Source organism: Aedes aegypti, chromosome 2 (genome assembly GCF_002204515.2).
Source record: "Aedes aegypti strain LVP_AGWG chromosome 2, AaegL5.0 Primary Assembly, whole genome shotgun sequence".
Taxonomy (NCBI): Eukaryota; Metazoa; Arthropoda; class Insecta; order Diptera; family Culicidae; genus Aedes; species Aedes aegypti.
This window is the reverse complement of record NC_035108.1, coordinates 459,740,464-459,765,846: the sequence shown is the minus strand read 5'-3', so window position 1 is coordinate 459,765,846 and position 25,383 is coordinate 459,740,464. Positions and strand designations below refer to the sequence as shown.

General features: G+C 42.2%; 2 protein-coding genes across 5 annotated transcripts in view; one reads left to right on the top strand and one right to left on the bottom strand.

The window, feature by feature from the left end:
* Positions 1-20,606, top strand: part of LOC5565885 (protein dachsous) — a 409,900-nt gene extending 389,294 nt beyond the window's left edge. For both annotated transcript variants that reach the window (XM_021848155.1, XM_021848156.1), the window contains exons 4-13: positions 10,302-10,482; positions 11,037-11,525; positions 11,587-12,185; positions 12,252-12,717; positions 12,780-13,282; positions 13,341-14,820; positions 14,880-15,252; positions 15,315-16,453; positions 16,516-16,821; positions 16,883-20,606. In XM_021848155.1, coding sequence (XP_021703847.1) covers positions 10,302-10,482; positions 11,037-11,525; positions 11,587-12,185; positions 12,252-12,717; positions 12,780-13,282; positions 13,341-14,820; positions 14,880-15,252; positions 15,315-16,453; positions 16,516-16,821; positions 16,883-19,896 — 8,550 coding nt within the window. In that variant the 3' untranslated portion in view covers positions 19,897-20,606. The remainder of the gene's footprint in view (positions 1-10,301; positions 10,483-11,036; positions 11,526-11,586; positions 12,186-12,251; positions 12,718-12,779; positions 13,283-13,340; positions 14,821-14,879; positions 15,253-15,314; positions 16,454-16,515; positions 16,822-16,882) is intronic.
* A 169-nt stretch (positions 20,607-20,775) lies between these two features.
* LOC5565890 (excitatory amino acid transporter) overlaps positions 20,776-25,383 on the bottom strand; it is a 42,813-nt gene continuing 38,205 nt past the window's right edge. For all 3 annotated transcript variants that reach the window (XM_021848159.1, XM_021848157.1, XM_021848158.1), the window contains exon 6: positions 20,776-21,330. In XM_021848159.1, coding sequence (XP_021703851.1) covers positions 21,147-21,330 — 184 coding nt within the window. In that variant the 3' untranslated portion in view covers positions 20,776-21,146. The remainder of the gene's footprint in view (positions 21,331-25,383) is intronic.

The window sequence follows — 25,383 nt, the reverse complement described above, 5'->3', positions numbered from 1 at the left end:
TGTAGAAATATTGAACCAAAATTTCAACGAGTTTAAAAATAGCAGAGCATTAGACTTTAAACCCATTTTTCTCAAAATATGAAAAATGTCACTTGGTCCGCTCTGACTTAACGCCGACCAATTATCAATATCGATACAGATCATTAAACTAGAAGAGTTTTTTGAGAGCTTGTGAAAAAGTGGTGCAAAAATATTGAAAAACAATGTGTATATTGAAACATGAAAGTTGCGATGAAAAAAGGTGTTGGTTCGAAAATCAATATGGGACAGTTATGCTTTTATGGGCAGTATTGTATTATCTGAGAACTAAAATTCTTCCAAAGCGAAGGTAAAGTGAAATTTACGAAAAAAAATACTGAAAAATTGACAACATGTCTTAACATAAATATAAGTACAATTTCGGTATTTTAGCCTTTAAATCTTATGGAATGATTTCAAGAATAATGAAACAAAAGTGTTCAAGGTGAAACATCTTGAAATCCAACTTTAATATTTTAACGTAGCTTAAGATGATTATAAAACGAAACCAAACCTCAAGTTTTCAATATCACTAGTCTAGAAAACCAAAACGTGTCCTGGGATGAAAATTTGATCGATTGGTAATCACCAGCAAGCAACCAATCAATCAAATTTTCAACGCGAACGGCTGTCAAGTTCTCTAGATCTATGAACTTGGCTTCGTTTTATAATCACCTTAAGGTACGAATCTTACGAATGAAGCAACAAACAGCAGTACACTTTCCATTTCAGTCTCATGCACTAACATAAATAAAAATATCAGCTCCGATGGTATACTACGTCATGAGGCCGAAGATTTTAAACAATTCAATAATCCCGACAAAATTCTTTGTCTAAGATCAGAAAGCAAAAGTTCCATGTAGTGAAAGTGACCAAGTTCATCTTTCTAAATTATGAGTTATTGAGAATTTAAAATCAAAGTATAGAAATAGACAACTTTTGCTACGAATATCTATAGTTTATTTGCTTAGCCCGAAAATAAGTAGGAATACTAGGCAATTCTCGATTTTTTATTATGATTGATATACCCAACAGGTAAGGCGATAAACCGTCAGTAGTTACGTAGACAGACTTGTCGTGCTAATTGCATTCAGCTTACCGATATCGTAAGCCTCAATCTTAATGAGAGTGAAAGCGAGTCAGTCAATCGCCAAGCATCAAACAGATGGCACTGAATAAGGTTTGACTTTTAACCTAACGTCGTCGGTCGCCCTGCTCCAGCCCAAAGGCCCGCCAGTAGCGTAATTTTTCAAACCAGATACGGATCGGGAATGTAAAAACTGAAAGTGAAAGGCAAACATTGGGAATGATGTCGGGCAATTAAGATGGTGTAAATTGGTATAAGCGCTTGCTGGCGGGCTTTTGCTGGGAGGTTTTTTTTTAAAGGATTCGGAATTGAACTTGTCCGAAAGCGGTAATTCAAAACGCTTCAATAGTGCAGTGCAAAGAAATTGCTCATCGTAATCGATTTAACAGCACAGGATGGAATCAAATTGATTAAAATGGATTAAAAATTGATCCAAACGGTTCAGCCTGCGGTTCGATTGTCGATTCCGATATAATTAGGGCAATTTCCATACCACTCTTGCTACCAGAGTAAGCACCTGCGGTAAACGCACGGAAGCCTTATCCCCGAAAACTGCGCTGAACGACCAGTAGTAGGCTGATGAACGCAGGACGAAGAAAAAGGAAGGAAATAACGATGATCGACCACCAATTGATTGATCGCGCGTACCGATGGATGGACACGATCAAAGAAGGCGCAGGGAAGCGCCGCAGTATCTGACCAAAAGACGATGACGACGACATGATTTGGGGGTGAGCTCGCAACACATGCTAATTTAGCCCCAAGGATTGGACCGCACTCTTCAAACCTGGCTGATGAATGGGGATCAAGGCTGCAATCTGTTCTGTAGAAAACGAAAAGACGATGGTGCCTTCCGTTGTTGAATAAAATATCGATGAAATTTTAATGTTGCCTCCACGAGTTTAACGTTCGCACGGAAAAACGGGTGGAAAGATGCATGAAATTACGCTGGTTCCTTTTTACGCAAATTTGTGAGTTCAGCCGGTGTGGATGACCGAGCTGTAAATAAGTTGTGATCATCGAACGTTGCATAATTACAAGCCAGATAAAATTTTGAACGGGACTACTGGAGTTGTTTTTCCTGCTGTCCGTCGCTTGAGGTGTGCTTAATCTTGATGAATTATTACGTGCTTAAGCCCCGGCAGTCCCTTACATATATAGAAATGGCACATTGCTTATGCGCTGTCGTCGTTCGCTGAAATATGCTCATTGGGTATTATTGGCCCGTATCAGGTTTCCGAAGGCCACACATCACACGGTCCCGCAATATCCACAATGCATTGCTATGGTGACATAACCAGTTCGAAATCCGAAAAATGCTCTCTCACTCCCCAAAGTCCGATTGTTCTTCTCGGATATGAACTCTCGCGAATATCGCAGCAAGCCATGCCTTTAAACCAAGCCAATCCAACGAAGAGTACGAACTGTCGTCGCAAGGGATAAAATACAAGACGTCGATCTTATGGTGTTATCACTTCACAATCTCTTTATACGGAACCTCCCCTCTGCACGTTGGACCTCCCCAGCCTCAGTTTGGTGCACTTCGCGCGCATTCATTTGCAATCCAAATAAATTTATTTCTGTGCGGACATTCTTGCTGATTCGCCATTTTTTTTTTTGCCGTCGGCTCATAGTTAACCAAATCGTGTGCGGAGTAGGCTTTGGGATTCGGGATTGCGAAAAGTGTTTACCTTGGCATAATCGCGGCAAAAATACCGAAGTCAACTCGCTGCATCTAGGAGTCGTTTCCTCATAAGGATTAAAAGGTGAAGTAGAGTCTTATATCAGATGTGGGATTCTAAGACCGAAAAAGTGTTTTTCTCCATACTTTGGAAGACGGACCGAAAATGACTTGAACTATATAGAATTTATTGGTTATTAAAATCATATTTTTTTGTTGCACTGATAGTATTTCATAAGATTTTTTAATGATTATCATGATCACTCGTCAAGGCAGTGCTGTAGCTAGAGTTTTGGGGGCCCGCTGTGGTGATAGATTTAGGAGCCCATCAAAGCGAGATTTGCAAAATACACCCTGTAAATTTATGAAAAATAATGGAATCGTTCTGGTGAGCTGCGATCCCAATACGCTAGGCTGGACACGTTAACCAACTACGCCACAGAACGGGTAACTTTTCTACAGCGCCGTCGGCCAACCTGAAACCTGAGGACCTGAGAGGAGCTGTCACATGCCTAGTTTTGGTACAAAAACTGAAATATCCCACAGTTCGGGTATCTCCGGTGACCAGTCCTGGGTTATTTTGGTAGTAAAGAAGAACCAAAGTGGTAATTTATCTATAATTGAACTAGAAGAGTCACAGGGATTCAAAATCATGAAGATTGAGCCGTCGCATGCCTACTTTTGGTGCTAAAACTTTGTGGTCCCATATTACGGGTTTCCCGGTGGCCATTCTGGTGCTCCAAAAGGACCAGAATAGCCATCCATTCATCCTTTTGGCAGAATACACTCAAACTTAAAAAATCGTAAAAATAATTGGACACAATTCATTTGGTTTTGGGACATAAATCCCAATCATTTAATCGAATTGTTTAGATCGGCCACCTTCCGGGACTCCAGGAACCGGTTCCGCATGAACCATACTGGACCAAATTTTATACCAAAATATCCATCACCCGAATAGTACCGATGTGAATTACATATATAAAACGGCGATGGACACCTAATTTTCGGATGTTTCGGGTTTCCGGAACCGGGTATGAATAACTAAGGGATTTGAGAATCTCTATTCATAGTCCACGTGAATATCTATTCAACAATATGAGGACGGTTCAGATTACTTGTTTAGTTACGAAACTTCAGGTTGTCAAAGTCAAAGCCTCTAAAGGGACTTTTTTCAGATGTAGCAGATTCCCGGCGGTCACAGTGACCAAATCCGGATCTCCGGAAGGGCTTCTGAAACTACATGTACAAGCTTTTCATATCAGCTCAACAGAACTAAATTCAGTCAACACACTGATTTTTGCGAGCTGTTTGAATTTTCGGGTCGAAAACGACCATAAGTCACAATTTGCAACTTTTTGTTAGGGACTACCGTGTGGGATCGAAATCCGTACACCTAAGAAATGAATCAAAATCCGTCCACTTCATACAAACCGCCTACTATTTATATGAAGTATACGGATTTTGAGCCTGTACTGTTTTCGGTCCCTCACTTTAATGAAGGTTAAGGTCACTCAAGAATGAATTGTAATGATTTTTGGCAGACATTTGGATGATTAAGAATATAGCACCTGAAGGAATTTAGATTTACAGTAAGTTTCACGGAGGAGTCATTGGGAATTCTTCAGTAAAGCCATTCAAGAAATCCTCAAAATACTTTGTAAGACAATTTAAAAAAAATCATCGGTATACTTTATAGCAGAAACAATGGAGAATTGCCAGAAGTTATCTCTAAAGGATTGATTTTAAGATAAGGCTGATACAAATATATATATTTTTTGTCCCTCAAAAATTCAAAAATGTTTGAAGGGAGAAAAAGATTTATGGTTCCCAAGTTTGTACCCTAGATATGCCCCTCAAGTAGTCAATTTTTGAAGCCTCTCTTCGCTATTCATTGAAAATATTTCGTATGATGATATTCCACACTGAATATTGAAGGGAGGCTTCAAAACTTTTGCTACAAACCTTCTAGAAATAAGTCCAATAATATTGTAATATATTTTCATACTTTCAAGTTGAAAGTTTTAACGTGCGTTCCTCCTGGAGGACAAGCATTCCTTCTATGTTTATTTTTTTCTAGAAATTAATTCCGGAATATACTCCCGTATTCAACTAAAGCAAATTATTTGATAATTTAAAAATTCATAGTTTTCTTTTGCAATTCCTACAAAAACCATTGATTCTGGCAAATCTTATACCGAAATATTTTGCTAAGAGTTTAACTAGAAATTCCTCTGTGAATTTTTTCGAATAGTTTTCTCAAAAAAAATATTACAAATTCTTTTGTGAAGGTCATTAAATCTCCTTCAGAAATGTTTTCAAAATATATCACAAAATGCGCCAGAAAAGATCTTAAAAAAAGGCAAATTCTAAGAGTTTGAAAAAATTGCCGAGTGATTATACGTATTGTTCCTGATTTGTATAAGTCCATTAGGAATTCCTCAAAAAATTTCTAAGTAATGCAAAAATTACCTCCAAGACTAAAATTTAGTAAAATTTTCAATTGCGAATTTCACCATAACATCTAAGGAAATATTTTCAAACAATACCGCCAATATTTTCGCGTTGAATTTATCAAGTTCTACCACAATAATTGAAAATAGTCCCTCCAAAAAAAATTGTTTGAAATTTCGGCAAGTAGGAAAAAAACTGATTTCAGCATCAAAATAGTGATTTTTATACAACACTAAGAGGTTATATACAAGTACTTTCAGTAACAATTCTAACCGTTTTCCATTGTAACAGACAGAGAAAATAACAAGATTTTTTGTAATAAATCCTACAAAAAGCATGAGGTACATTGTTCAAGAATTAATTCAGAAATATTCAAGAATTCTACGGTAAATTCTTGATTTTTCCGAATGAATTAAGATAATTTTTAAGCCGAAATTATCCATCAAATTTCTCTAGAAGTTCTTCTAAAGCTATTCTTGTGTGTTTTTCTCTATAAATCTGATATTTAAATGGAGTGATTCGTAGAATAAATTGTAGACAAATCCCAACAAAAATATTAAAGTATTTCTGGAGTAGTTTTTGTACCGAAAATGGAGGGCGAGTAGATCTGTTGAACAAGAGAGCGACTAATGGCGCTTAAGCCTAGGCTATAATAAGAGCCTGAACACTAGGCGGATATTCCGGTGTTCCAACCCCTGGACCATCGGATAACTATGGAGTGCAAATAACCGTTCTTAGCAATACCATAACCCGGTCGTATCACTCTCTTATGGTGAATCTTAGACCAACACTCATCCACCCACCCATCCACATCCTTGATATCTATGAGGGTGTCGTCGAGTTGCTGGGTCTTGCTAAGGACTGTTCATTTTATAAAGTGGACACTTTAAGATCTTAGAAAATGCTTTTGGTTAAAGAGCAAAATAGGTTTTCCAAAAACTCCTTAATCAAGCTGTTCGTCAAAGTTCATCATTATTTTTCTCAAAACAAAAATGACTAAATTGTTTGTTTGTATCCTTTACTATTCTACTAAAGTTATAGCTTTAAAAAAATCAATTATATTCCACAATTCTCTGACATAAGGTAACTCTAGTGATTTACCCATTTATGGCCAAATTTGCTGACACACCATCCTTTCACTCCCAGCAAAAGAGAAAAGTAAAAAGCGTGTTCAAAACTAGTTTGGATTGCTAAAGAAACTATATTTGTATAAACGAGAGCTAAATCGTGAGTTAAAACCACAGTCTTAAGTATAAATTTTATTGTTTATGGTAGGTTTACTTTTAAAATCATGTACGCATATTTATCGATCTACAGCAAATTGTAAACGGTTTTCTCCGAATATTTCAATTGGTAATCTCAGAATAACATATTATGAAAATAATATGTGGAAAATAAAATAGATTTTATCACAACAGTGTTGCCAATTTTGATTATTGTCAATGTACTTTGAAAGGTCTTCTAAGAATAAAGCAATTGTGTTTCTATTGTGCTTTAAATGTGACGTGGGGACTAAATAAGTAACTCTATGAAGGCGTAAGTTATTTTTCATATTAATACCATATTAGCACTTCCCCAGGACTTACTTTTAACCAAAAAATTATACTCATATTAATTCCCTACAAATTTAAGATAGTTTTCTCTAAAATATATAGGGGAAAATGATTTTATTATATCTGTAAACAATTTTAAAAATAACTTGATTTTTTCCATCAGATTTCTGATTGATGATGCTTTCGAAGAACAAGCCTTTTTTGAAAATAAAAAATATAAATTGTCCAATTTTCCAGCTAACAATCATTGATTTTGATAACCTCCAAAAATCGACCGTTTCAATCGTTGTTCTATATTCGTGTAAAATTTAATTATTTTATAGAATTTTTATTATCACAACATTGTACAATACTAGTCGAACGCTGTGCAGAAAACCGATTGAAATTTCATTGATAAATTAAAAAGATACAGCATGCACAAGGTGTCCACTTTATAAAATGAACAGTCCTTATTTGTAACTTCTGGGCGGAGTTTTGAATGAAATCAACCAAATTTTGAGTTACATCCTTTTGGAGGTCAAAAAACTATTCCATTCTATTCTATTCTGAGCGCTTGCACAGCCAATATTGAATGCATTCTGGAAATATCAGAATTTCTTCTGATATTTTCTTGTCAACATTTACAGCACATTGGTGAAATGGCCAGGCCCACTCTGCACAGCTGTGCAGACTTCATATTGCAAATAATTTAAACATTTACAGCAATCGGATTATTCACTTATGAATAACCATGACAGATAAAAATTTTTAAATGAAGGATGAAACGGGAACAACCGTACCAAACGTTTCATTTTAGGGGATACGATTGTTGGGAGTGGCTTTGCTAAGAACGTTAGTGCACACTCCATTGTTGTACGTTTTTCTTTTCCTGGGATGAGACATAAGTATTTGGGCCCAATGTCCTGGCTCTATTGCCTTGGTTTAAGCGCCATTACACGCTCTCTGAAACGAAAAGAATACTATCTCTTCCTTGCTAAGCAATGTTGTATAAAAAATACAGTGGCAAGAGTTAGCTTTCAAACATAGGCAGAACATCAGGATTGATGCTTCACATGAAGCAAGCACTAGAATAAAACTGCTCCGAAAAAAAACTACAGAAGTAATATTAATATCCTTACAGCACTCTTTCGGTTCCGTGCGAATGATTTTTCAAATTTGTTAGTTTTTGGAATTCACTGTAAACAATTCCTACAGTTTAACATATATTTTGAAAGTAAAAGTTTTAAATGAAAGTCAGTAGTCAATATATGGAATATGTTGGAAAGATCTCATCCATGACCATTGGCAACTGTTGTAATAATAGAAGTAATAAACCATAGAAGAAGAATGTCGCTGGCGTCGCAGTAGGAACATCTTTTGCTGACGGAGATAGGCGGGGCTATAAATGTCAACGCGAGAATGTATGCAGTTTGACACTCATGTACAAAACAAAACTTCACAAATAATCTTTTGATATAATCTCCGAAAAACACTATGATCACTTTGAAAAACATGTTTCCACAGAACATTTGCACGTGGCATCCGCCGAATGTAATATCCACCAGCCGGATTGCGAAAAAACGCGGAACGAGGTATTGTCTGTATCGTGGCCAACAAAACGTGCCGCCAACTTTTCAATAGACCGACAAAATCGTCGCTAGCAAACGAATCAAAGGAGGTGATTTTTCGTTACGTTGGTAAGACTGATGAAACGTCGAATTAGCAGAGGCTGGTTGGCTGGCGACGATTTCACTGGCGATGATTACCAATCGTCGCGTTCGATAAGGTGCAAAATTTACAATAAAGCGTGACTCAAAATTTAAAACGCAGCCTCCAACCATTCAAAACATCAACTTTAAATCGATCAACTATGCATAATACTGTTAAGCATGTTCAAATGTTTTCAATGACACATTGCAGTTACATGTCGTGAGAGTTTTTCGCAATTAACTGTTTTTTTTTCATAAACGTATTTCAAGGAGTAAGCTTGAAAATGGGTTGATGGATTTAATTTTGTCACTATTGTATTCATCCAGGGCTCTTACGTGTTTGTATGATCGAAAAGAACGGAAAACTCACGAGTAAAATAGTAAATTTGTGAAAAAACTAAATGTGGTAATGTATACAATACACGATCACAAGAATATTAACAATGGTCTAGAGTGCCATAGTTTGGCCAATAGTGCAGTACTCAGCAATTGAGGATTAAATTCTGGGGCAGTACAAAGTTTGCTGGAACAGCCGAGGGGCAGCTTTATGGGCTTTAACAATATTTTATGAATAATACTAAATTGGCTCCGTAATGCCTCATAGCGCTTGAGCCTATGGAAAACCAAATAATTGAGAAAAACTTTTGCGGCATGTAAGTGAGATGTGTTGAACATGCTTAACAGTCTTATAACTCATAATTATTATATTTAAAGTGAGTGTTTTCAATGGTTACACCTCCAAAAAGGGGTAACTCAAAATTTCGTCGATCTTCTCATTCAAAACATTGCTTAGAAGTAACAAATGATCAAATAAACTTTGAAGAAATATTGATGGTATGTTTCATCTGATAATCACGGCCAATGAAAACCCGTTGAAATTGCCCAAATTCCTTTCAATTCAATCAAAAGGGCGTAACTTCAAAACGGACCCTTCGATTTTTTTAATTTTACCCAGACATGCTAGATATAGATATAGAAAACGACTAGTGAGCACAGATTTGATGGAATTTTTTTTCTGATAATACGGTGGTGGGAACACCGTTCCTGTTATACTGGATTTCATCTATTTGGTATCACATCTTTAATGAAATAGCGTCAAAAAAATCAAATTAGATGAACCTTTTGCAAATCTTTGTAGCGCCAAATATAAAAAACTTGTTCAGTCTGGCTGAACACCGACAATTGTCCTTCCGCAGATTTTGCTTTTAATTCCTGTGTTTTCTATGCTATTCAATTGTTGGTCAAATTACTGCTACCATCTTTCAATCACCTCACTACCCTAAATTGAAATAATGTCGTACTTGTCCTTGCCTAATTTGGATCATAGCATGGAGTTTCTGGAAGCGAAAACTGGCCAGTTCGGTAACCAACGACCCGACATTCCACACTTCTTTTTTATCGCAGTTTGCATTGCCGATCAGCAATCTATCCTACTCCGTGTAGAAATGACCATACGAACAGCATAACACGAAAAATGCTTACTTCTTGCCTAACTTCTACAAACAGATCTCTGAAATGATTGTTATTAAATTAATTACACATTAACGCCGGCAAAGATAAAAGCCCCCTGTTCGTATTTGAAATTTTGTTGATTCAGTTCTGGACATAGATCTCACCTGCTCCGCCATAGCTACTCATTCTTCGCCTTCAACGCCCACCCTTCTGCAGTGTTCAAATAAATCCTCCATACCAACCTAGATAAACGCCGCGCAATCATCCGTCCCAGCAAACCTCCGCAAACCCCCACCCATCACCAATAGATAAATTAAACCATTACTAATAGTTCCCTTGCGTTTTTTTTTCTTGTGCGCTAATTGCAGGTATCCGCCACCGATCCGGACTGCGGCGTCAATGCGATGGTAAATTACACCCTCGGCGAGGGCTACAAGAAGATCACCGAGTTCGAGATCCGCTCGAGCACCGGCGAGGTCTGCATCGCCGCCGAGCTGGACTACGAGACGCGCAATTCGTACGAGTTTCCCATCATCGCCACCGATCGAGGTAAGTCTGATCGCTGGGGTACTCTTTAAGTGGAGGTATGCAATTTTCCAGGGTCATCTCTAAATCAACAGATTCTCTTAGATCCACATTACGCCTAGATCAACATGATCTGTGAAAACTGGATTTTGTTCAATTTATGTTAGGTTGCTAACTTCCAAAGAATCGAGCTTAAATTGATTGACAAGCTTGTAAAAAAAAGAAACTTCTTTTGACGGGATTTGAACCCACAGCCATTAGTAAACTAGACTGGCGCGTGAACCAGATCAACCCCCAGAAAAAAAATGAAATTCGGTACAATTAGTGATGGTGTTGCGACTGGGAGGACAATTGTAATTTTATGGCTTTCTCAGTCTAATAAATTAAAACGGCTTGGCCAAACAAGCCGTTTTAATTTATTAGACTGAGACAGCCATAAAATTACAATTCGGTACAATAGATCTTGTAGAATAGGTTGATGCTCTGTGAATTTCTATATGAAATGATTTTCAAGGTTTTTTTTGCAAAGTGATGCAAGCGTGAATGTTAAACGATCAATTGTATTACCTCGTCAACAGGTGGCCTCAGCACGACGGCAATGGTCAAAATTCAGCTAACCGATGTCAACGACAACCGACCGACGTTCTACCCTCGCGAGTACAACGTTTCCCTGCGTGAATCCATGCCGACGAATTCACTCCTATCCACCCCGGTAGTGGTGATCGTGGCAACCGATTCGGACTCGGGTAGCTTCGGAACCATCAGCTATCGGATCGTGGCTGGCAACGAAGCTGGCATCTTCCGGATGGATCGGTTGACCGGAGAGATCTTCGTTGCCCGTCCCAACATGCTGTCGAGCAGGAGTCAACCGTACCACCGGCTAAACATCTCGGCCAGCGATGGCGGAGGTTTGCGATCGACACACGATGCAGAGGTGTTCATCAGTGTGATCGACGCCACGCAAAGGCCACCGATCTTCGACAAGCCACGGTACACGTACTACGTCAAGGAGGATGTCAAGAAGAATACGGTTGTTGGAACGGTATCAGCCACTAGCAGTAACTCAGGTTCGTATTCTTAGTAATCTCATCCCTTGATTTCAAATCTAATCCAACTGTCGAATTTCAGGAAGCCGAGGTTCCATCCGGTACTTCATCTACTCAGGAGATCCAGACGGGTACTTCGCAATCGATCCCGTTTCTGGAAACATCCGCGTTGCAAGCACTCTGGATCACGAAACGAAACCTCAAGTTCTACTGAATATCCAAGCTACCAGTGGTGATCCTCCAGCCTACGGTCACACCCAGGTCAACATCGATATCGAAGACGTCAACGATAATCCACCGGAGTTCGAATCCAGCACGGTTCGGATATCGGTCCCGGAGAACGTCGAAATCGGATCTCCTCTATATGCAGCCAACGCACACGACAAAGACTCCGGAATGAGTGGTGTGATCACCTACCGTCTAAGCAACAACGGACCTGCAACGGGTAATCTCTTCAGCATAGACAGCCGTAGTGGTCATCTGAGCTTGGCACGCCCCCTCGATTACGAAACCGTTCAACGGCACACGCTGATTGTGACGGCTTCGGATTCTGGGATACCGTCCTTGTCGACCAACCTCACTATCTTGGTCGAAGTTCAGGACGTCAATGACAACGCACCGGTTTTCGAACGTAGCGAGTACTCGATCAAGGTATCGGAATCAACGCCCAGTAATTCACAGGTAAGGCGATCCCTGGAATCTACTCTCGCAATAGAATCTCACTGTTATTATTTGTCTTCCGAACAGATCATGCAAGTAACGGCAGTCGACGCTGACACCGGCAACAACGCTCGACTCACCTATCGAATTCTCGGGGATGATCAACGAACGCGTACGGGAAAATCCTCCTCAAAATCCACCGAAGCCAACACTCCGGAGATTTTCGGCATCTTTCCCAACAGTGGCTGGATCTACCTGCGCACGAAGCTCGATCGCGAGGACCAAGAGCGCTACAACATTACGGTGATCGTCAGTGATAACGGAGTTCCCACGTTGACCGCCACCACTCACGTGATCGTCAGCATACTCGACGCGAACGACAACAACCCGATCTTTGCCAAGCAACTGTACGAGTTCCAGATAGAGGAAAACATGCGACGAGGATCGGTCATTGGGTTGATAACGGCTACGGACGCGGATGCAGGCATCAATGCCGTGGTTCGGTACAGCTTGATTCCGAGCAACACCAGCTTCCAGATCAACCCAATTTCCGGTAAGCTTTATCCAGGGTAACTTGTGTCAAAAGCAAACACTAACTTTTGTCCCTCACTTCAGGTGAAATCACAACGCGAGACAGGCTCGATCGGGAGACGAAATCCATCTACGACCTCGTGGTGGAAGCACGCGATCAGGGAACCCCCTACCGCAGCTCGCGCGTTTCCATCAAAATCAAGATCCTCGACGTCAACGACAACTCGCCGGAGATCGTCGATCCGCAGGAGGATGTGGTGAGCGTCCGCGAAGAGCAACCGATCGGCACCGAAGTGGTCCGCGTTCGGGCGATCGATCGTGACTACGGCGTCAATGCGTCGATCACCTATTCGATTCTGAAGGGTCGTGACTCGGACGGGCATGGTATGTTCACGATCGACCCCATCACCGGGCTTATCCGCACCAAGGCATCGCTCGATCACGAGGAGAAAACGATTTACCGATTGGCAGTGGCTGCCACCGATAACGGAAAACCTCCGAGGCAAACCGTTCGCCTGCTCCGGATAGAAGTGCTGGATTTGAACGACAATCGACCGACGTTCACTAGCTCCAGCCTGGTCTTTAGAGTAAGTAGAGATTTAGTTTTGAAATGATCAATCGATTCCAATTTGCGATTCTTTACAGCTTCGCGAGGATGTTGGCGTTGGGCACGTCATTGGCTCGATCAGTGGCAACGAACAGTCCGATCTGGAGAATCTCATCACCAGTTCAAACGATCTTCACATCACTTACACGCTAACGCCCCTAACGAACGATATTGCCGAGGGAGCTTTCGACATCGATCGCAACTCCGGCAAGCTGGTTGTCGCGCGATCACTCGATCGAGAACAACAGAGCGAGTATCGGATGGAGATCCGTGCGTTGGACACCAGTGCCAGCAACAATCCGCAGAGTTCGGCCGTAACGGTGAAAATCGAAATTGCCGATGTAAACGACAATCCACCGAAGTGGCCCAGCGATCCCATGAACGTCTACATTTCGGAAGATGCCGCCGTTGGTTCAGTGGTGTTCAACTTCACGGCCACCGATAACGACTCCGGAACGAACGCTGAGATCAAGTACAATATTTCCAAACCGGCCACGGCGCAAAAGGAGTTTTTCTCGATCGATTCACTGACCGGTTCGTTGACACTGTTGGCTCCACTGGATTACGAAGAAACCAAAGAATTCCTGCTGATCGTTCAGGCGACAGATCAATCATCAAACGTTACCGAAAGGATGACAACGTCGGCCACCGCTCGAATCATGGTTACCGATGTCAACGACAATTCGCCGAAATTTGTTGTTCCGCAGGCTCAAGATACAACCGTTTACGTAAGCGACTCCATGGAAATGAATCATATTGTGTCGCACGTGGTAGCCATCGATCGCGATAGCGGTGAGAACGGTCGTGTTGTCTACAAAATTGTCAGCGGAAATGAAGACGAGCGATTTTCGATTGATCCTGATACCGGATTCGTCAAACTGGCGAAACCTTTCAGCAGTAATTTCATCGCTGACAACTCCAAGAATTCGATTACCGGTCGGTACAATTTGGTGATCACTGCAACTGATCAAGGTACTCCTCGTTCCAAAGAAGCCAAGATCACTATTCAAGTGGTGATCCAGAACACCAGCAACAATCCGCCGAGATTCTTGGAGTCCGTCTACCACATCAACATCACGGAGAACGTCCCAACCGGAAGCTTCGTCGTTCGAGTTTCGGCCAAATCATACAACGACAACGGTAACGCGAATCTTACCTACGAGATTCCGAAAGGAGTGGGGGATGATCACTTTGTAGTCGATTCGGTACGAGGGATAGTGACCACTCGAGGAACATTCGATCGCGAGTCCAAGGACATGTACACTGTGCCGATCTACGTGACGGAGCAGAACCGCTTCAAAAGTGCTGCTTCCGGAACAAGTAAGGACATGAGCCAGTTTGACGTCGCTACGTTGGTGGTGAGGATCACCGATGTGAACGATCATGCTCCGGAGTTTCTTCCTGGATCGTGCTATCCATTGGCCGTGCCGGAGAACAGTGAACTGTCAGTGATTCACACGGTTGTGGCAAGCGACGCAGATGAAGGACTCAACGGAGAGATCACGTACAGCATTTCCGGTAAGTTTCTTGCGATTACTTCCTGAATAACGTCGTATTAACAGCTGTTCTGCTTTCAGGAGGCAACATCGGCAACAAGTTCAGCATCGATATGAACACGGGCGCTTTGACGGCCCGTCCGCTAGATCGAGAGATCCACGCACGGTACGTCCTGCAGATCACGGCACAGGATCGAGGATCGCCAACGTCGCATCAGGGCCATTGCAACATTACCGTACGCGTTGAAGACGAGAACGACAACGATCCGAAGTTTGAACTGCAGAAGTATATTGCCACGATTGACGAAGACGCTCTGATCGGTACGACCGTCCTGACGGTGAAAGCCGTGGATGCGGATATCGGGATCAATGCGAGGATCGTCTACTCGTTGGCCAATGTTACCGAATGGCTGTTCGATATCGATAGCAAAAGTGGCGTCATAACGACTGCTGGGTAAGTTGATGGTTGTGATGTCATTATGGACTGGTAATCTGATGATCATTCTTTTATTTCAGACATTTCGATCGTGAGCGGCAAAGCATCTACAACTTCATGGTGGTCGCAACGGACGGCGGGCGATACAACGCCCGTTCCCAGAGTGTCCAGGTTCAAGTGATCATCGCTGATGTCAACGATAACAAACCAGTTTTCGACAAGTACCCTTTCAAAGAACAAATCGGTGCGTTGGTTCAACCGGGACAAACTCTGTTGCACATATCTGCCACCGACGTCGATCAAGGAAGCAACGGAGAGATTGTATACAGCTTGAACGACAATCCGAACAATGCCAAGTTCCGGATCAACCCGAATACGGGAGCTCTCAGTGCTACGCAGTCCCTGGCCAGTGAAAACGGAAGACTGTTGCACATAGAGGTCACAGCTAGGGACAAGGGAAACCCTCCGCAGGTTGCTACTGGGTTGATCGAGCTTCGTGTGGGAGATCTTCAGCAGGAACTTCCGGCACTCAAGTTCCAGAACAACTCCTACAAAGTGAACTTGGTTGAAAACACACCGATCGGTCAAACAGTGCTTCACCTAAATGCAGTTCGCAGCGACGGTCGTCGACAGAAGATCATCTACAGCTTCGGATCGGGCAATGAGGACGGTACGTTTTCGATCGACGCCGTTACCGGAGAAGTGAAGATCCGTAACTCGCACAACCTGGATTACGAACGCTTCAGTCGTCTGAATACGGAAGGAATTGATCTTGTGGCTGTAGCCAGAACGGACGGCAGTCCTCTACTGTACGGATACTGCTCGATCAAGGTGGTGTTGCAAGACGAAAACGACAATGCTCCTCGGTTTACGCAACAGCAGTACTCGGCATCGGTTTGGGAAGGCAACAACAAGGGTGAATTCGTGATCAAAGTGAACGCTTTCGATACCGATCAGGGATCGAACGCTCACATTCTGTACCACATCGTGGACGGCAATCATGACAATGCGTTCATCATCGAACCCGCCTTTAGCGGAATCGTCAAAACGAACATCGTGCTCGATCGGGAAATTCGCGACAAGTACAAACTGAAGGTGATCGCTACCGACGAGGGAGTTCCGCAGATGACCGGCACTGCAACGATCAACGTCAATGTGGTGGATGTGAACGACAATCAACCGACTTTCCCACCCAACAGTGTGATCAGTGTCAGCGAAGGTAGATGTCGCTTTTTCTGAATGTAAAATATTGATGTTTAACCAATCATTTCTCTATTTTAGCTACAACCGTTGGAACTGTATTAACGTCGATAACGGCCAACGACGTGGACACCAACCCGCCCCTGACGTACAGCTTCGGAGACAGTCCGGATGAGGACGCGAAGTCGTACTTCTCCATCGATCGCTACAGCGGAAAGGTGATCCTGATCAAGCCCTTGGACTACGAAGCCCGTCACGAGTTTCAGTTGAGGATTTTGGCATCGGACTCTGCACATGTAGCTAGGACCTTGCTCACGGTACGGGTGACGGACGTCAACGACAATCCGCCTCAGTTTCAGCAGATCACCTACCACGCTATGTTGAACGGTACTAACTTCCCTCGTTACAAAAATCAAGGATCACATTCTAATATCTCTATTTCCCACAGACGACACAGACAGCAACAGCAATATCGCGATCATCGCAGTCAACGCCACGGACAGTGACAGCGAGAACAACGCCGCCATCCGGTACACGATCAATCCGCCGTCGATCGGTTTCGCGATCGACGCCCTCACCGGGCAGCTGTTCGTCAACATGAGTCAAGTGCATCGAACCCGTTCCGGAACGCTGTACCTCACGGTCACCGCAACGGATTCTGGAGTACCACCGCTAAGCTCATCGACCACGGTTAGGTTAGAAATGAAGTCTAAGAGTAAGGCCAATCCACACTTTATCCAGAGCCAGTACCGGCTATCGATCAACGAGGACGCCCCGACGGGAAGCGTAATCACAAACCTTATCCCCAAGGCTATCGCCGAGCAGGTCGATGTTAGTTCGAGCATTGCGTTTGAAATCATCGACGGAAACGACGATAATTGCTTTGAGATTTCCTACCCGTCAGGCGCAATCCTTTTAGTGAAGTCCCTCGACAGAGAAACGACCGATTACTACGAACTACGTCTGGTTGTCACCGAACCGGGGGCGACCATGATGTACAAAGGTATGAACATGTCTTCGGCTATCCGGGTAACGATCACCGTAGAAGACGCCAATGACAATGCACCCGAGTTCCAGCCGGGTCCGTACGAAGTGGCGATCAGCGAGACGGCTCCGATCAAGTACTCGATCGGTCAAATATCGGCCGTTGATGCCGATCTGCTGAATTCGCCGAACTCGGAGGTCGTGTACCAGATTGTATCCGGTAACGATGGAGGTTGGTTCTCGATCGACTTGATCACAGGATTGCTCTACATCAACAACAATCTGGATTACGATCGCGGACCTACGCAGTTCAATTTGGTGATTCGGGCGTGCGACAGCCATGTGCTGCCCAAATGTAGCGTTCATCCTTTCGTGATAAATTTGACTGACGAAAACGATAACGAACCGCAGTTCCCAGTTCCGGAGTATCTGGAATTTGTCGGGGAGAACGAACCGATTGGGATCAGCATATTTACGGCTCGAGCAACCGATATGGATCGGGGAGAGTACGGCCGGGTAAACTACTCGATTGACAACGCGATGACCAGTGGTTACTCCAGCGTTGACGACGGTTGGAAACTGTTCAAGGTGGATTCGGTTTCCGGTGTGATCAACTCGAATGCGGTGTTCGATTACGAGGAGAAGAATCGATACTCGTTTACGCTGAGAGCTACGGATACCGGTGGAAAGTCGAAAACCGTGAAGGTTCGCATTATGATCGAAAGCAGGGATGAGTTCAGTCCACAGTTCACTGAAAGGACGTACCGGTTTATCCTGAAGACGCCCGATACGGGACATCTGCCTGTTGGGTACGTCGTTGGACACGTGACGGCTACGGATCGTGATCGAGGACCTGATGGAAGAATAGTGTATCAGTTGACCACTCAGCATCCGTACTTCAAGATGAATCGGACAACGGGAGCCATCTTGGTCAAGAAGAAGTTGGATGACGTGGCGGCTTCTTTGGAAGCTGGCAGAGATATTAGTCTGGTCGTGACAGCCAGTTCCGGACGTCAAGGATCGCTCACGAACATGACCGTTGTGGAGATTTCGATCGACACTCTTGGTCATGTGAAAGGAGGTGGTGATGGCGGTGGAGACTACGGAAGCTCGGAATCCGTATCCGCGAGTAATGGTTTGGCTAATTGGGCATTGGGCCTGTTGATATCTATTTTGCTGGTGGTCATTTGTGCAGCGTCTGTGTTCTTGTTCTTGCATATGAGAAACCGACAGCAAAAGCATGTGAACAAATCTGGTTTGAGTACGGAATCCGTGGGGCATTCGAACAACTACGTAGATCCAAGCGCTTTCGATACCATTCCGATCAGAGGCAGCTCAAGTAATACCAACACCGCTGGGCAGTTTGCTCCCCCGAAGTACGACGAGATTCCTCCGTACGGAGCCAGCTCCAATTCGGGAAATGCTACGACTTCTGAACTTTCCGGATCAGAACAGTCGGGATCGAGTGGTCGAGGATCCGCAGAGGACGACGGTGAAGACGAAGAAATCCGAATGATCAACGAAGGTGGTCCACTCCAGAGGGATGCCCTGCAGCTGGATGGAAGACTTTCGGATGTTTCCGTACAAAATACTCAGGAGTACTTGGCAAGACTGGGAATCGTAGATAACGCAACTACAGGTAATGCTTCAAATTCTTCGCGAAGGTGTTCGGAAAGTATTGGCCTGGGTAGTTCCAAAGATGCTATGCTTCACCATACTCTGCCGATAGATACGTTGCATATGTTCGACGACGAACACCGGGAGTCTGACCTGACGAACCTGATCTATGCCAAACTGAACGACGTGACGAACAACAGCGATCGGGCGAGTAGTGTTGATGAAACAGTGACCAACGCAGGCAGTATAGGAGCCGCCGTTGATCACGTCATGATGGGCAACTACGGAGATGTCCCCGTAGTCGGTGGACAACAGGGCATCTCCATGAACGGTTCCCTAAGCTCAATTGTACATAGCGAAGAAGAACTAACGGGTAGTTATAACTGGGATTACCTCCTAGATTGGGGTCCTCAGTACCAACCTCTGGCGCATGTCTTCTCGGAGATTGCACGCCTCAAAGACGACACTCTCTCGGTTCACAGTGGAAACAGTGGGACATCTAGTGCCAAAAGCAAAAACTCGCTCCATCATACCGTCAAGAACGTCCCACCTCCACTGCTAACCAACGTGGCACCACGGTCTATCAATGTCCCGGTGTTTTCGGCCCGGGGCACCAGTAGTCACCATGGTCAACCACCTAATCAATATCTGCTGCCAAGATCGCCCATAAGTCACGACTCGGCAGCAGGCTTCAGCACATCGTCAGCCATGTCACCTAGTTTCTCCCCATCCCTTTCCCCCTTGGCAACTCGTTCACCGTCGATTTCGCCCCATGTGGTCTCGACCGGTGTCCCAACCTCCCATCACATGGTATCGTTACCAAGGCCTCCACAGCAAAGAGGCCAGCGGAAACCTTACTGAAATCCAATCGCGTCCCACAACTCTAGGAACGACATGGCTGTGTAGATTTTAGGAATGTAACAAAAGACTGTAAATAAACGAATCAGTCCTCTCCATGGCAATGCCCACACTTGTACAGTTATTTCTTAGACCTGTACAGTTCCACGATTAGCAAATTTTTAATGAAAAGAAACAAATTTAGCGTCTAAGTTTTAATCGATTCACAACAAAGTGCCTTTTGACGTATTATACAAACTAGTTTGTAAATAAAGAGAGTTTTAGCGAAAGAGTTTTAAAATTGAACTGTAAAAAAGCATTTGGTTCCAACGGAACCGGATAGATTTTAAACGAAAAATGAGAAATGAATTTACGTACCATCGAATTTTAACCTGCTTCTCCCAGTTACTCGTATATTAGACTGTACATATCGTTTAATGTTAATAATAGCATACCTTAATTACAATTCCCACTTCGAAAGAATGTAAAACTGTATCAAACGTGCCCGAGGGCAACCCGGTGTGTAACATAACCCGCGACAGGATGTCAGCATTTTGCGAGGAAAAGACTGTTAAGCAAATAGAGCTTTTCGCTAAAATATTAAAATGAGAAGTTATCCTTGTAAAGTAACAAATGATAAACTAGAGCATTTTATCGGCAAATGTCACAATCAGAATCACCTGAAACGAGAATCACTTTAGAACTAATCGTACTCATTTTCGCAATTCTTTTTCGAAAATTCCAAAACTAGAGAGCAAATTTCAAAGCCGATCGAATTGTATTTATATTATATTTACATAAAGGCCATATGTAAGCAGTGAAAGCGATAAAAGTTTTAAAATAAATATATTTAAAAAATAAGTTCTGGCATTCTTTCATCAAATCCGAAAACACAAACCCCACTTCCTCAATTCTATTAGCTATTATTGTTGATAGTTGTTCTCGATGGTTACATAAATTGCTATTAGACAAGTATTTAATATCACATTTGCTGCCCCCTAGTCAGCGTAGTCTGCGCTGCTACTCTACGGTGGAGATGCTCTACATTTAACTACTGTCAACGGGTGCATCGCAGCAGTATCGCTACGCGGAACTGGTTTCAAATATCTTAATGTATGTTCTTTTAGGTAAGAGTTGGTCCCCATGGATGTTCACAGTGAACCGTCAAATTCGTCAATGTCTTCAAAATCTTCCAAAACTGTTCCGTTCTTCAAAATCTCAATCCACACCACTCAGTAAAAATATCATTCTTTGGTTTTTTGGGGCCGAGCGATTCAAACTTCGATGGTCGATCTGGAGGGGATCTTGCCCTCCCCGTCCAGGGTGAGCTCGTCGTCCTCACGGTAAGATTGTGGCCGGTCGGAATCCGTAAGTTTGAGCTCCTTCTTGGACAGGTGCTCCACGATGGCGGCACAGTAGCAATCGCCGAGGAAGTTGTTGGTCGTACGAATGCGGTCTCTGCAAAGAGATATAACATCAGTTAGTTACATAATTGAAATTGAGTAACAATGCACGGTGACTTGTGAATTATAATTGTTTTGCATATTCAGTGTAAATCTAAGGACTTATCAGGTGATCAATCATAGTTTTCCAGTTAACAAATATTAGAGTAAGGTTGGGCAATCATGTATAATCATGTATAAGTGGTATAATCAAAGTTTCCACGAAAACAATAGCAGTTGAAACAAAACAAATGCCATACAGTGAACCTTAAACATATTGGCTATAATTTTGCTGATCAAACTTGTGATGTAAAACATTTAACCATTTTTAGTTATAACAGTTTCAAAATTGATTGTATTAAATGAACTTCTGCCCCACCGGTGGGGCAAGAGTTCGAATCTAGTGTGGGGCAAAAGTTCGCTGGTTAAAACACAAAATATCGATACTTTTATGACAGGCATACTTTACACCAGCCGTAAACTTAAAATACACACTAAATGTTCATCAAAAAATTGCCCAAAACAGACTTAATTGTAATATACGCAAAAATTGCTGTTTTTCGCAAAACTAAGTGGAAATGTAAAATTTTGGTGACATTTTTCGCACGGTCAGACAAATGTTGCTAAATTTGAAGATAATATATGGATTTAAGGTAATATGCAAATTTTTCCGTGGGTATATACATGGGAACTTTTGCCCCGCTGGTTCGAACTTTTGCCCCACTACGAGCCAAAAATTGTTTCCAATCATTTATGCAAAAACTAATACACCTCAAAGCTTCCTTATGATAGGCCTAGAAACGCTCTTACATAAAATATTGAAAAAGATTTCATCTTCAATTGATTCCATGCAACGGAAGGATGACAAAAAATTACAATATCCACGTCGAAAAACAACAAATAGCCATAACTTTTCCAAATCTCAATCAATTTTTACAATATTTGGAGTAAAAGTCTCTTACTTGAATAGCATTCGAACTACCATGACATTTATAAGTTTTGTTTTGAATTGAGCTAGAAATATCAAAAAGAAACTCTTGACCCACTCGAACTTTTGCCCCACTTTACTCTACAGTTCCAACGACGTGCTGTACGAGATTTGTATAGTGCGGGCTCCTAATGGATCGCGACGTTCTCAAACGACCGGTCACGGAACATGAGTTCTCACCGAGAAGACGTGTAACCTTTTCGCAAATTTCACATCAATTTGTCAATCCAATTGCGGAGTATATGTAATGTTTAGTTAAACGATAATACTTATTTCTTCCTATTCATATACATTTAAAGCTATCGCTAGATCGGTATATGTTTTCGTTGCCTCTAATCTTTTAACATAATCAATTCTTTTAAGCCTGATGCATTGGCAAATTACATCTCTGCCAGAAATCGCTCTACCCAATACCTATACGCTCCCGCAGGAACTCGTGTTAATCGAGAGGTGTATACGGGTTACAGTGGGCGAGCTAAATGCAACATCACTTCCTCTCCCTTCTCTTTAGTGATCAGTAACCTGACGAGGCAAATGCCATTGTTGTCTAGAAACTTACCTAACCAGCCCAGCGGTAAATTGAGTAAGTACACCAGATCCAAAATAAATGACTCCTAGATTTTTAATCCCCGTTGAAGTGTCAAAATGCTTGGACCGATTGACCTCAATTCCAGGGCTGGTAGTAGGTATGTTTTCAGTCTCTATTTTAATGAAAGTTGCTAAAATGTTTATATTTCCAATGGAATGCCTCTAAGGTCTCTTTTTTCACCAGAATGATCTCTAAAAACGCTGTTCTCTAGAGAATGTTCCGGTGCAAAATTCTAGAGACTCCAAAAACTATGTTCAGAGATTCTATCGCGACTATGTAGAATAGGCGTGAAGGTTTCTCAAGTATTTCTTCTCATATTCCTCAAACTTGCATACCTTGCAGAAGTTTATCAGATATTCCTACAGAAGTTCAATCAGCGATTACTTTAGGATTCCCTTTAGAAACATCTCTTAGATTTAGGAGTTTTTCCAGTAATTTGTTAAAAATATCCTTGGCAATTGTAACGGGTTGTAGTAAAGTTTTCATGTCATTTGAATGTTTATAATTCAGGAAAGTGTTTGTGTTGTGTGTTTCTACTCTATGTTTGGTCACCCGATCTGTACGCAGCTTACTTAATACAACCCAAAACCTCAAGGCACTGACAAACAGAGGGCTCTGCACGTATCCCACTGGTAGTAACCATGGTCATGTTGAACATAAGTGTTCGTAAGCTCCGCAATGGACAATATCGACCATTTATCCATGTAATCCTACCAAAGAAAGGCGAACGAGTGTAAGACACAGTAAATGTTTGGAACCTCAAAGACATCTCAGGCTGATTCTCCAAGACGATAACCATGTGGTCGAGGGAAGTGAAGCGTGAGATAAGGTCAGAACAGTCTTAAGGAAGTTGGTGAAGTAGAGTGGAGGTGAATGGTGAGGCTAGACAAGAGAACAGTGAGATAGAGAGAGAAGAAGAAATAAACGAGTGTGAAAAACTAACTCAAGTGTTTTCCTGAATCCCATGGAACAGCATGGATAACCTTCCGTCAGTCGCTCAAAAAAAAGTTACACCAGCGGTCGCATCGTGTACTGAGTACACGCGGAGCAATTTTGATTGTACATCCAAAGCTAGGCAAGATAGAATATGGATGTCTTCGACAAATTTCTTCAGTCCAACGGTACCAATTGGTCAGTGGACAGAAAACACTTTGGAAACATCCTCATCTTCCTGTGGCCATCGGATTGTGCCCCGGGGGAACCGATGTAGTGGACATTTCGCAATGCAACATCTCGTACACAAATATCTCAGGATCTAGATTTTTTAGCAAGATGGTGTCTTCGGCAAAGTTATTCAGTAGGTCAAGGGCTAACATTTGATAGGCTGCTTGTATCGAAATTCTGCCACCAGATGGTGCTAGTGAGCATTTAATTTTTCAAACACCGATATCTCCAGATCCTGATTACCTAGAAAGATGATGTCTTCGACAAAGTTGTTTAGTAGGTCAAGGACTAACATATGATAAGCTACCTAACAAGAAAAACTGCCACAAGATGGCGCTAGTGAGCATGCAATATTTCAATCAGGAATATCTCAGGATCCCGATTTTTTAGAAAGATGGTGTTTTCAGCAAAGTTGTTCAGTAGTTCAAGGGCTACCATGTGATGATTTTCTTGATTCGGAATTCTTTCAATAGATGGCGCTAGTGAGCATGATATTTTGCGAACACAGATATCTCAGGATCCTGGTTACCTATAAAGTTGACGTCTTCGACAAAAGTGTTGAATAGGTCAAGGTCTAGCATGTAATAAGCCACCCAACTTGAAATTCTATCAACAGATTTTGATCGCGAATATCTCAGGATAACGATATTTTAGCAAAATGGTGTTTTCGGCAAAGATGTTTAGTAGATTAAGGACTAAACATGTGATGTGCCGTTTGATTCGGATTTCTTCCACAAAACGACGCTGAAGATGCAATTTTTCGAACGCAGATATATTTGGATCCTGATCGCTTAGAAAAATGATCCTGAGATATTTTCATTACTAATAAATATTACCCCTTCGGCAAGGTTGTTCAAAGATGAAGGCTCAAATGCAAGGAACCTCAAGTTTTAAAATTCTTTCAACTGGTGGCGCTATTCAGCATGCATATTTTGATTGCTAATATCTAAGGATCCCGATTACATCCAAACATAAACTTCTGGGCTCAAAAGTTCAGTAAGTCAAGTACAAACTTGTGATGGGCCACACTTGTTTGGGAATTCTTCCACTAGATGGTGCCACTGAGTATGCTAAATTTTCAACCCAAATATCTAGAATCGTGATTGCTTAATCATGAAAATGACGTCTTCAACTAAGTTGTTTATTCTGTCCAAGACTGATGCATGTTTACCATGTAATAAACCGTGTGATTCGAAAACAATGCTCTTCAGCATGAAAATCCCATCAGAATATACTTCAAAATTTCATGGACAGTCAAATATCCAGTCGATACTCAAAAGATCATCGACTTATGGAACAGATATTCTTTAGAAAGCTGATAAAAGGGA